Genomic DNA, 13,177 nt, shown 5'->3' on the forward strand with positions numbered 1-13,177 from the left:
CAGGCACTCGTCTAAGGTTTTGATTCATAACTTAGTTTTTCCTTCTCTTCAAAGAACTGTACATATCCAAAGTTGGTAGCTAAGAGGTATTTTTTTCTAAGTAATAAAGTATCTTTCCTTTAGCGATGCTTGCTGTTTATCCGGCCATCATCAGAAAAGCAGAAAATGGGCAGATGTCTTACTAACAGACCCCAGTGCTGTCAGTCCCTAGTTTACATCTCCCTTACGATGAGCCTTGGCAGGCCATCTTAAGAATTATTTTACTTAGGCAAAGTTTGGTCAGGATGGAGTAATAATCTTCTCTTTCTAAATAACAAGGCCAGCACACGCATTTTTAAATAATGATCAAGGATTTTTTTTTATTCATTAAGTTTCAGTATCATTACAGAAAATGTTATGGTACAGAGTTGTTTAACATTATTTGTTTTTGCTCTTGATTTCCACATGAATGCTGGTAACACTAATATCTGTACAAGATCAGTCTTTGATTTTATTTTATTTGTGTTCTGTACAATTTTAAATGTGTTGGTTAAAAAGGCTGTCAGCACTTAAGGAAGCATTTTCCCCCGGTTTGTTTGTTCAAATAAAAAGTATCCAGTTACCGCCTGCGAGTGCGGTGCCAGAGGCTGCTAGGGTGAGAGCGTCCCCGGGTGCTCAGCAGGGACGGTTCTCGCGGCAGGGCGGGCCTCCGCGCAGTCACTCCTCTTTTGGCACAGTGCACATAAACACGAGATACATGATAAAGAACAAGCAGAAGCTCTCTGTAAAGCAGTTATGAAGCATACTAAGAAGGGAAACCCCAGTGTTGCCTACACTAGTATAAATAAGCAGACAGCCTTGATTAAGAGCATAAGTAGTTGTATTTAAAGATGAGAAAAACACAAGTTCTGCAGGCACCTACCGCTGTCTACTAAAAGCTATCGCTATCAGACCTAGCATTGAACACACAAAGCAATTTGCAAGAAAGGAAAATTTTGCTTTGATATAATCAGAATAGAATTGTCTGTTAAGATTTATTCTTAGGTGTGTTTTTTCTTTAAAAGGTATTTAAGTTCATCTGAAATATAGTTCAAGATGTTGACTATACAGATCAACTTTTATCCAGATCAGAAAAACTAGCTGTGCCGTTGCATATTACAGGATACAGTCAATGATATGTGGACATGCATCAAAGCTTTCTCCTGTTGGTGACCATCATAGCCGTCCAATGACCATGACATCCACCACCTCGCCCTTGTGGAGTTCCACGTACTGCTCTGTCTTTGGAGGTAGCATCAATAATCCATTGGCGCTGCGCATGCTCATCAGACGACTGCTCATCTGATTACCTGGAATGAAATACTCTAATTACTGCAGCACAGACATCAGGAAGTACACGTGGAGAGGCCAGCAAATGGAGTGCAGGGCTCCAAGGAGAGAGATGATCAGTCTTCCCAGTACCTTTTCCAGGTGAAATGTATGTTCTAGATCCTTTACCTTCTCAGCAAAACTTTAAAAACAAATATTAGATGTTTTTATTGAATAAAATAGTTGTTTATAGCCACTCAAAATGCCACAGAAATTCTCACATCAGGGTAAACTTGTATTTGTATAAAAATAAATCCTTTTAGAAACTTAAGGACAGCAATGACAGCAGCTACCATTTAGGTGCTTTATGGTCATTTTATGAACTCTCTTATTTAACTCTTACAAGATGCCAAAGGTTGCAGGTACGCTGCCTAAGGTCCTGCTAATTAGGCTGGTGGCCAACTTGCATGCAGACCTCTGTGATGACAAAGGCTTGTGAATCACTCTTGTCTGCAGCTGATACAGGGCCTCTGTTTAAAGGTAACAGTTTCTGTGGGGCTGCATCAAACTTGGGCAAAATACGACTAGAAAATATGGGGACAAAGGTTGAGAGTTGAGAGTGCTATGCTTCAGAGTTATCAACATGGCTTTATCCTGAAAATTTATCAGTGCCTAGGGTATAATAGGGTCCACAAATATCATATTATAAATTTGACTTTTCCCTCACATTTCAGGATAACAGCTACTGTGTTCTCCTTTCCTGTCCACCAGTCATGTTCAGAGGGCTGCTTGACCAAATAGATCAAAATCTGTAATTCTACTTGTATATTTCAAATGTTTATCTAGAAAACATGGCTCAGTGAAATAGGGAAACAATGTATAAGAATAACTTATTTCATCTAACCTTTCAAAAAGAGAAGTGTAGAACAATTATTCATTTTATTATCGCCAAGGAAAAGACATGATTGGCATAGCTGTTATTTGTGGTTTGTTTTTCAGAAGAGTGCACAGGCATCCCTGGGTGTTGAGGTGTGAATGACTGACCTGTACTCTGGGCCCAGGGCAGTGGTTCTTGGTGATGCCAAGTCAGTATACACCGGTGGTACTCTGGGCGCGGGTCCAGTTTTACGTCACATGACAACTATAGCATAAAGAGGCAAAGAAATTTAATTTTGTCACCTAATCATTTTTCAGAATTACAGAGAATACAGTGAGCCTGGATAGATAATATCCTTGTTTTTCTACATTGCTGTCATTTCCATCTTGTTTCCAATCCAGGAAGCTTAGAGGTTGATTGCTATTGTAAAGAAAGAATGCAAGAAGACGGTGTTCATAATGCGGGAAAGGACAGATTGTATGGGTTGAAGTGATCCTGGACCTAGGAAATGAGAAATGGAAGCAGTATCTTAATTTTGAGAGGAAAAGCAGTAGATCTAACCAACAAATTCAACACCCATCCATCCATCAATATTCATTGTAGATTTAGTATGTGGTAGGAATTCCTCACCTACCCATTTATAGGATAATTTTCAATATACAAGGAAAAGACTTTTTATGTTGCTTATGTAACCCTTGCTGGTAGCATAGCTGCCTATTGCTCCTAAATTATTTTGTGCTTTTCTCTTAATTTCTCTGTCTCTGTGTTCTCCAGTGCTAAATTGCAGGAACCGCTTACATGGCTGTTTTGCGGCCAGTTTTAAGGAAGAGATAGTAGATATTAAAATAAAATAAATGTGAGGATTCCTGAGAGCTTTGCAGTATTGGATAAACCATGTGTCTCTTACAGCAATGTGGATTTTCCCTGCTTCCTCAGCTCAGCAACTGTGAAGATAGTAAATTCTCCATTACTGGGTTGACTGTGTAAATCTATTAGAACTTTGACTTTTTGATCTGATAATAAATCTGTTCATACTCGCTTTCCTTCCTGTCCTCCTTTCTTCCTTCCTCTCCCTCCATCTCTGTTTCTGACTATGCTAACAATTCTAAGAGTATTTCCTTGTGAACCTGAAAGGAAGCTCTACTTGGGGGTGGGATGATTTGGTAGACAGAACACTATGCCCTGCTAATTGATTTTAAATGATTTTAGGGAAAGATGCTCTTATCTTCTTTTATTCACAGATTCCCAGTAATAGAAGTATAAATGTTAAAGCTGACGATGGCCTAGATTTTCAAAAACATTTTAATTTTATGTATATGTGTCCGTGTGCACGTGCAAATGCCACAGCTACATGTTGGTGTCAGAGGACAGCATTCAGGAAGTCAGTTTTTTCCACCATGTGGGTGTCCCAGGGATTGGACTCTGGATGTCAGGCTTGGCAGCACGAGCCTTTATCTGCTGAGCCATCCTGTCAGTTGTCTTAGGCGTTTTTTATATTGTGTATCTGGAATAATATTTTATTACTATTTCTTCTTTTGTGTTTTAGTTATTTATTTTTAAAAATAACATATTTTTATTTCATGTACATTTGTTTTTTGTCTGTGTGAAAGTGTTGATCCCCTGAACTGGAGGTCCAGGCAGTTATGAGTTGCTGGGAATTGAAGAACATGTCCTCTGGAAGAACAGCCAATGCTCTTAACCACTGACTCATCTCTTCAGACCCTCTTCTGTGTTTCACATTCTTCTGGTCAACTAAGCAAAGAATTGTGTCATATGTAAATTACTTTAAAACTTTTGAAAAGTAATAGCTTGGTTCTATAGGCTATGATGTCAAGAAAGTCATTAGTAACACAGAAAATGTATACTTGGTTGAGTAGTAATTTAGTAGTAAATTAGTAGTGTGGCTAGAGAAAGGGACTCTTATTATAGTTATAGCCCTTGTCTGACTAATGCTGTGTTGAACAGTACTTTCGCCTTCTCCTGAAGTGCCATAGTCTTTTAGTCCTTTGCCCTTTTTGAATTTTTTGAAGAGCAAGCACATACAAAGGAGCAGGTTTACGTCTAGTGTGTGGTGCAGGCTGTTTGCTGACTGGTTCTTAGGGCCCACTAAATGTTTGCAGACTTGATCTCTGCATTCTTTTAAGTGCTTTTAAACTTTAAGACCCTGTATTTATTTTTAGGTGTATGGGTTTTTTGCCGGTATATGTCTGTATGCCATTGCATGTACATTGCCTGAGGAGAAGGCCAGAAGAGGGGTCAGATCCCTAGGACTGGAGTTATACACAGTTGTGGGAATTGAACCTAGGTCCTATTATAGAACAGCCATTATTTTTTACTTCTGAGCCATCTCTCTTTATGTTGGATGGAAATAAAAGTAAATTTTTTTCTCCCACATTTCATCACAAAGGAGAGACTATTAATACATTTATGAGAAAATGAATATGAAATTCTAGGTATCTGTTTTAGGCAGTTAGTAATTGTTTTTACTAAGCTTCCATTTTTGTTTCTGGTCATTAGGAAACATTACCCTGGCTTTGATGATGGTTGGCCGAGGATCCAAGATACCCTGCATCTTTCTCAGTGCAGGTACAACAAAGAGGTTGCAGGTGACCACAGCTGATACAGGATTCCCTGAAAGTCAATCAAACAGTTATTTATATTACATCACATAAATCTGTCAGGTAATTATATCTGTGTATATGGTCAGCTGTGATAGAAAGTGACAGAAGTGACCAGTCATTCATCTATTCTTCTTCTGAATCCAACAGAATGATAGAATAGAGGGACACTTAAACACATGCTGCAGAGGGTAAGACCCGAACCTTTTGGTTTTCCATGAAATACAAAGAGGTCTGATACTCAGTTTTTAGACACCATTTCTGCTTTCCTGAGAGCCTTGCACTGCAAGCCATTGCTAACCTTGGTGTATGAGCATTTGTGTGTGCACAGAAGGTTGTGGGTGAAGAGGTAGACATTGAACCCTGAGCTGCTTTCATATAAAGCACACATACCCTCCTACTGCGTACTTACTCAATTTTAATAAATTAAAAATCTTTTAATATAGCTTCTGTTATTTTTAAAGTATTTCTACTGTAGCAATATGATACAAGTAAAAGAAAATATAGACATGAAACTTTATGTATAACTATTTTTATTCAGACATATCTTTAAATTTAAAATATGGTACCAAACAACTCAAGCTGTAAAAGATTCAAGATGAATAAGATTATGGTGTGAACTGCACCTTCAACTCCCACTAGGAAGCTCAGTTCTCAGTGTATCTGAGGAACAGGGCCATGGTGACAAAACCTCAGAGAGGACATAGGATTGGCCCAATGTAGAGCTGGTGTCCTTGTAGAAAACAGAAGAGGTGGCAGAAGTATGTGTGTCAGAGGCAAGGCCATGGGGCTCAGAAGGCAGCTGACTGCAGAGCAGAGAGACATCAGAGATCAGCAATGGCCTTAGAATTGAGAAACAAGTTCCCATATTTCCACTGTCCACCCTGGGGTCCACTTATGGCAGTGGAGCAGCTGGAGTGGACTATGGCAATATCAGGGATCCATCACTCCTCTCCAGGAGAAGGACTTCTAGATGTGCCTTGCACTTCAAAAGGAAGGGTGGCTATGAAAGAACAATCTACAAAGAAGAGATTTCTGTTGTTTGTGTGGTGTCCTTAGCTAAAGCCCAGTTTGTACTCAAGCTAGACAACATTGCAAGCCCCAAATGTTATTTTGTTTTGATACAGTCTCTGAGCATTCAGACTGCCCTTGCATTTAAGGCAAACTCAGCCTCCCAGATGCAGGGATTACACTACCAACTCTTATGAATCTGACTAAACTCACCCACAAAACTTCATTTTTCTCTCCAGTAAAGATGACATGACTCTTCAGGTCCATTCTAGTTCTAAAACCCATTTCTATTATACGGTTGTATGTGATGATGTTGGTTGGCATTGGTAGTGGGGAACCAGCTGTTCCTTTTCCTTAAGTGCTGCTAATTCTGTCCTCAAAGTAACAGACAAGGGCCAGGCTATCCAGTTACCAGATAAAACCGCACCTTCAGTTTTCTTATACCAGGAGCTAAGGAGGGATTTTTACCCTTGATCAGCATATTTACACTAATTGGGATGAATGAGGACATTTTCATGCATACATTTTATGTTTGGTTTTCCCTCATCACTGTCCTCTTCTCTCCCTCCCCATTACTGGCGTTTCCCTTCATCTTGAAAAACAGCATCTCTTCTTTAAAGTCTTTCATTTTTAAAATCTGGATTCTGCATATAGAGAAAATAGTATTTGGGATTAAAGGCATGTACCACCACCATCCAGCGAAAATGTAAATTTATAGACCTTTAGAATACAACAAGAGTACCTCTGAGGAGGATATTTATAGATATAAGGGCATATATCTATCTATCTATCTATCTATCTATCTATCTATCTATCTATCTATCTATCTATCTATCTATCAAAGTGTTCTCAAAGAACTCAGTATTTATCAATGCCTTAGGATAAGAACAAACCAGACCCAGAATCAAGACTAAAAAAAAAAAAACAAAGAAAGAATCCATTTTTTTAAAAAACCGATACTTCAATAATACAAATATAGTTTTCAAACTCTTAGCCAGCTAACCAGAAAATAAGAAAATCCAAAATAATAAAATTGTTAATGAAAGCAGTTCCTAGTAAAGTTTGGAGGACCACTGAGGAATGGGGAAAACTTGCATTCTAGTGACTGTTTAACTAGATACATACAGAAAAGGCCTCTAACAAAGACTTAGACATTGTGAGAAAAGCCATGAGAAAACTAGGAAGAAGGACAATAAGCCAGTATGTGGCAAATTTATAACCAACATTAAGTAAAAGGGATAAAGCTAAAAGTATGTCCTTAACTCCAGAATGAGGCAAGGTGTCCACTCTTACTCATTGTAGTACATAGAAGTCTTAGCTAGAACAGAGGCAAGCGAGAAGAAGAAAAGTGCAGACTGAAGAAGAAAAGATGGAATCAAGTTATCTTGTTTTATAGGTGATATGATCCTAAGGATCCACCTGAAAACCCCTAGACCTGGTAAATTCAGCAAAGTAGGATACAAAGTTCTATACTTTCCATGTACTGTAATGAATGTGCTGGGAAAGAAATCAGAAGGAAAAAAAAGCATTCACAATTGCTTCTAAAGATAAAAATTAGTAAATTGTGACTGTTTCTGCATAGTAGTTATGACAATGAATAACATTTCTTTGTTGTTATCTATCTTATCTAAGTTTTTATAAAGAGGGTTTAATTTTATTCTTTTTTTCATTTTGGTTTTTCAAGACAAGGTTTCTCTGGTTAGATCTGGCCATCCTAGAACTTGCTCTGTAGTCCAGGCTGTCCTCAAACTCACAGAGATCACCTGTTTCCTGAGTGCTGGGATTAAAGGCATATGCCACTACTGCCTGGCTCAAAGGCTTAATTTTTAATTTAATTCATTTTTATTTATTTTATTGTGTATATGTGCCATAACACACATGTGAAGGTCACAGGCCAACTTGTAGAAGTTGGTTCTCTCTCTACCATATGTGTCCAAGGCTTTGAATTCAGGTTTGCAGCCTTGGTTGCAGGTGCCTAATGCACTGAGCCATTTTGACAGTCCCAATTTCCATGTTTTTACAGTGAACATGTAATTTTAAAAAGTTAAAAATTATAATATGTAAAACTCTTACACTGGCTATAACTCGTTAAGATTGGTGAAAATCTTTAAGTATATGGTCTTCAAGAAAGCAGAAATACACTCTGGAAACTGAAAGTCCTTATCAGAGGAATACCTTTGCTCTAGGTAGGATCAGGACATGTGAGTTGTTGCTGCCCTCTTTTGGTTCATCCAGGAGCAATGGAAGGTGTTTCAAATAGAAACAGTGATTTGAAGAGAGCTTTTAATTTTGTAGTTTCTGTGGAACATTCATATATCATCAAGAATGGGTTTCCACAATAGTGATCTTTGTTCTAGTATCAAACAGTCTAATCCATATATTAAATTGTGCATATGGATAAAGCAGTCTCTTTCAGTAGACAGAATGAAGCTAGGAAGAACAGCTCATTTTTTATAGATTAGTTTTCAGAGTATCTGAGGGAATATTAGAGGTCTTAGGTTTAGCTGTATGCCACAGATATTTAAGGTTGCTTTACTTATATTTCGTCTTAGTATTTTCTGAATGACACAAGTCTATTTTTATGCTTATGGAATGAATAGGGTTTAAAACATTAAGATTTAAAATTCTTCTGCCTGTTTCTTTTCTTTTAATAATTCTAGGATCCACTTAATATAAAAAGCAAATAAATTGTCAAATCCCGTAAGATTTGTGAGTCTGAAAGGATAAGTAGTTACTTTTCTTAAGAATTGGTGTTAACAAAATGGGGATTTGAGCAGAATTATTACAGGATTTTAAGTTTTAAGACTAGGTCTTTATAGCCAAGGCTGGCCTTGAACCTGTGGTGATCCTCCTGCCTCAGCCTCACCAGAGTTGGAATTATAATTAAAGGATAGTTTAAAAAAAAATAACAAGTAGATACGTAAAGTTCTAAACTGCTTTAAAATTGATCAAGATTCACAAAGACTTAAGATGCATGGCTGCAAGTAATAAAAACCGAATTAACAAATTCTTAGAAACTGGACTACCTTGGTTTTCTACAGTCTGAACATTCAAGTTTCTGCTTGAATGGGAGTTAGGGGGTAATGCTGATGTCAGACAGGTGACATGTGAACGCGGGCTGAGGCATACCAGGATCAGCAGCTCTGCCTCCTTTCCCTAATCACCAAGACCAGAAGCACAGTTGTCCTTGTTTGCATACACATAAGATCATGCTATGTAGCCCAGGCTGGCCTCATTTCATGATATTCCTGTCTCAGCCACCTGAGTGCTGAGATTACAGATATGTATTGCCATTCCTGGCTATATGTGATCTAGAAGTTTCATGTTTGGTACTACGTCTAGTTGTGAGATCTAATTAGAATGTATATATGTATATATCCCTTATATTTGGATATCATCTTAGCTGAGGACTGTGTCCTGGAAGAACATTCTGGTTGGACTAGGTGTTAGTCCTGTTTTATAGGTGAAGAACTAGCATCAGAAAAGGTAAGTAGTTTGTCAATTAGTAAGACTATTCAGATTATAAATCAAGTGATGTTGACTAGAGATTGGCCATCTGAGAAACCTATTTTTTTTCGTCATTTTTCTAGAAAATCGAGAAAACAATTTTAACGATTCTTACCTGGTAGTGCAAAAATAATTTTTCTTACACCATCAATATCCAAAGTTGCAAATGTTGTTGGCAAGCTAGAAAAAAAAGCACACTTGTTTGTGATTGCTAAGTAACAGAAAAGGTAAAGCCAGTGCTCTAATTTTCTTACTGAGTGATTCACTTACCATAGGAAACTCTTCTGTTGCCTTTAACCCTTCCTACTTTGAAGTCACTTGCTTTAGGTCATCTGTTTTCAAGTATCCAAACTCCCAATTTTCTTTCTTTTTTTTTTTAAAAACTTTATTTTTATGTGCACTGATGTTTTCCCTGCATGTCTGTGTGAGGGTACCAGATTTCCTAGAACTGGAGTTAGAGGCAGTTGTGAGCTGCCATGTGGGTGCTGGGAATTGAAGCTGGGTCCTCTGGAAGAGCAGTCAGTGGTCTTAACTGCTGAGCTATCTCTCCAACTCCACTCCCAATTTTCTTTACCTCACATTTTTCCCCCTTCTCAGTGCCATAGGTACATATTCCAAATTCTGATGTTTTCAAATGCCCCCATCCCTCTACTCAATGATGTTTATAGTATTTTAGTTAGAGATTTTGTTGACTTTTGTTGCCTTTACCTCACTGGCTTCTTAGATTGATCTTTATAAACAGATCATTCAGCCAGGCAGTGGTGGCTCACAACTTTAAGCCCTGCACTTAGGAGGCAGAGGCAAGTGAATCTTTGAGTTCAAGGCCAGCCTGTGTAACATGAACGGGCCTGGCTTGTTTGTTGGGGTTTTTGTCCCACCTGGTACCCCACAACTATTTAGCCCCAAAGAAAACCACACACAGGTCTCCATAAATTATAAGCTGATTGGCCCATTAGCTCTAGCCTCTCACTGGCTAACTCTCACATCTTGATTAACCCATTTTTCTGATCTATGTTAGCCATGTGGATCACTACCTTTTTTAAGTGGGGCAGATCACATCCTGCTGCTTCGGTGGTCTGGGCAGGAGTGGGAGGAATCAACTTCCTCCTTCCCAGAATTCTCCTGTTCTCATTACATCATTTCTACTTCCTGTCTGGTTTTCCCGCCTATATTTCCTGCCTGGACAAGCAGCAGGACAGAATCAGAATACAGACAATTCTCCTGCACCAAGCCTGGTCTACAAAGTGAATTCCAGGATAGCCAGACCCTGTCTCAAAAGACCAAAACCAAAAAACCACAAAGCAAACTAAACCAAATAAACCCAACCAACCAACCAACCAACCAACCAACCAACCAACCAACCAAACAACCAAACAACCAACCAACCAAACAAAAAATAACAAAAAATCCAGCTCATTTGCTCATTACACTATACTACGATATAGTAGCAGTAGCAATTCTGGAAGAGTTATAGCTGCATTAATCTGTTATAATACAGTGATGTCAGATTCGGATCATAAGAACACTGGCTGTTCTATAAAGTGGAATTTCAAATTGCTGTGTTCCTGTGCTTCTCACTTAGGTTATTCCATACTTGTAGAGTTGTACCATCAATAATACCAGCATCAATTACTATTATTTAAGGTTAATATTTATGCATCACACTCATTTTATATAAGTCTCACTGCAACAGCAAAAGATGACATTTGTCATAGTATCTGGTAGATGTGAAAGCTGAATCTAGGAGATATTAAAAATTTGGCTCAATCTTACTTAGCTACTAAGATTTTATAAAAATAAATATTTTGAACCAAGGTCATTTTAACTTTAAGATTCATATTGGAAAAAGTCAGCATAGGATAATCTATAATAGAGTTAGTACTTGGACTTTGGGACTTCTGTTTTTTCTTACTCCCTGATTCTTTGCTATGTAATAGAACAAGGTTAGATTATAGGTAGGCAACTCAGCAATGATTATTACTGTTTGACAAAAGTAAGATCCCATAAACATTTCTGAGAACAACTACACTTGCTATAGATGACCCATGGCAGAGCTTGGCAATATCTGACTAAGTATTTTTTCTTTATATTTTTAAGATCTCTCTCTCCCCCTGTCTCCCTCCATCCTTTCCTCCCTCCTCCTCTTCTCCGCCCAGTGTGTGTGTGTGTGTGTGTGTGTGTGTGCGCGTGTGGAGGTCAGAGATTGGCAGTAAGAGTCTTCTTCTATGCTCTTCACCTACTTTTTGAGGCAGGCTCTCACTAACCTGTAGCTCAGTGACTGGCATTCTCCTGTCTGCTTCCTGCCAATGTTTGATGTGGTACTGAAATCTCAGCTCAGGTCACCATTCTGCGTGGCAAGCAGTTCACTGACTGAGCCATCTCCCCAGTTGCCTGAGTATCTTTTTCTTTAAAATCAAAGATATAATTGTCATAATTGTATCTGGAAAGTGCTGTCTGTGGAAAGGGCAAAGCTAACTTATTTGATTTTCTGTTTCTTTTTGTTCCACCAGCAAGTAGAACAAACTACTTCTAAATTCTTTTTACATTTAGCTACGTGTAGGATTCTGGCCAGTTAAAGGAAGACAACTTTTTTCAAACCACTCTTTAATAGCAAAGTAGCATACTTAAAGGGAATATCAAGTATAAGGGCACTTTAAATAAATTTTCTTTACATCCTAAAGACGTAATTTCTTCCAAGGTACTCACTTAAAAAAGATTGTACTTACAACAGAACACTTTAACCTCGGGCATTACTATCACAAGGGTCTGGCTGCTGGAAGTGTGTTAGCTCTGTAAAGCCATTTTCTTGGAATCTAACACATACTGATTATTCTGAAATTAGAATTAACCAAATTTATATACTGATTGAGGTCCCAAAGTGAAGGATTTTAGGGGAGAGGAAGAAACAGGAGGAACTGAAGCACTACTAAAGTTGAGAGTGGTTAGAATGAACTAGTGAGTATAAAATCACCATCACAAGCTGTACTTAACATCACAGATATAATTTTCCACAGCTGAAAACAAGTTATATCAATTTCCTTCCCTACAAAGGCAAAAATCAAATCTATGTTTGACATTAGTGAGAAGCACACTGATAAGCTTTTGGGATGTCTTCTGTCTCTAATCAAATCACTGCTGCCAAGGGACAGGGAAAGTTCAGCATACAACAACAGCATACGCTAGGCTGTTATTGACTTATTTGGTGCTTGTGTATGTGCATGTCAGAGGACAGCTGCAGGATGCAGTTCTTTCTCTTTCTTTCTCTTATATGGGTTCTAGTGATTGAACTCTGGGCCTCAGGTTTGTTGGTAAGTACTTTTACCCACTAAGCGAGCTTGCTGGCCCCAAATGTTATTCTTAATAAAATGATCCAAATCTCATAGTTTCAAAACCAAAAGGGTTTTTTTTTCTAGTAATAGATAGATTGGGAGCATGTTCAATAGCCATGAACAGAGATATACTGCAAAGAATCCTATAAAATTGAGGAGAACACCATAGGGCTAATTTTCTTTCTTTTTTTTTTTTTGGTTTTTCGAGACAGGGTTTCTCTGTGGCGTTTTGGAGCCTGTCCTGGAACTAGCTCTGTAGATCAGGCTGGTCTCGAACTCACAGAGATCCGCCTGCCTCTGCCTCCCGAGTGCTGGGATTAAAGGCGTGCGCCACCACCGCCCGGCTTCTTTTTCTTTTTTTTAAAAAAGATTTATTTATTTATTATGTGTACAATGTTCTGCCTATATGTCTGCCTGCAGGCCAGAAGAGGGCACCAGATCTCATTACAGATGGTTGTGAACCACCATATGGTTGCTGGGAATTGAACTCGAGACCTTGGGAAGAAGGAGCAGTGCTCTTAACTGCTGAGGCATTTCTCCAGCCCAGG

At 38.4% G+C, this 13,177-nt stretch overlaps 1 protein-coding gene across 18 annotated transcripts in view; it reads right to left on the bottom strand.

The window, feature by feature from the left end:
- Positions 1-331: 331 nt before the first annotated feature.
- Positions 332-13,177, bottom strand: part of Gphn (gephyrin) — a 342,975-nt gene continuing 330,129 nt past the window's right edge. For 16 of the 18 annotated variants that reach the window (XM_075948519.1, XM_075948523.1, XM_075948515.1 and 13 more), the window contains 4 exons: positions 9,416-9,480; positions 4,692-4,795; positions 2,332-2,428; positions 332-1,328 (listed from right to left, as the gene is read on the bottom strand). In XM_075948519.1, coding sequence (XP_075804634.1) covers positions 1,195-1,328; positions 2,332-2,428; positions 4,692-4,795; positions 9,416-9,480 — 400 coding nt within the window. In that variant the 3' untranslated portion in view covers positions 332-1,194. The remainder of the gene's footprint in view (positions 1,329-2,331; positions 2,429-4,691; positions 4,796-9,415; positions 9,481-13,177) is intronic. The other 2 variants (XM_075948526.1, XM_075948525.1) reach the window with 1 other exon arrangement.

Source organism: Microtus pennsylvanicus, chromosome 14 (assembly GCF_037038515.1).
Source record: "Microtus pennsylvanicus isolate mMicPen1 chromosome 14, mMicPen1.hap1, whole genome shotgun sequence".
NCBI classification, from domain to species: domain Eukaryota; kingdom Metazoa; phylum Chordata; class Mammalia; order Rodentia; family Cricetidae; genus Microtus; species Microtus pennsylvanicus.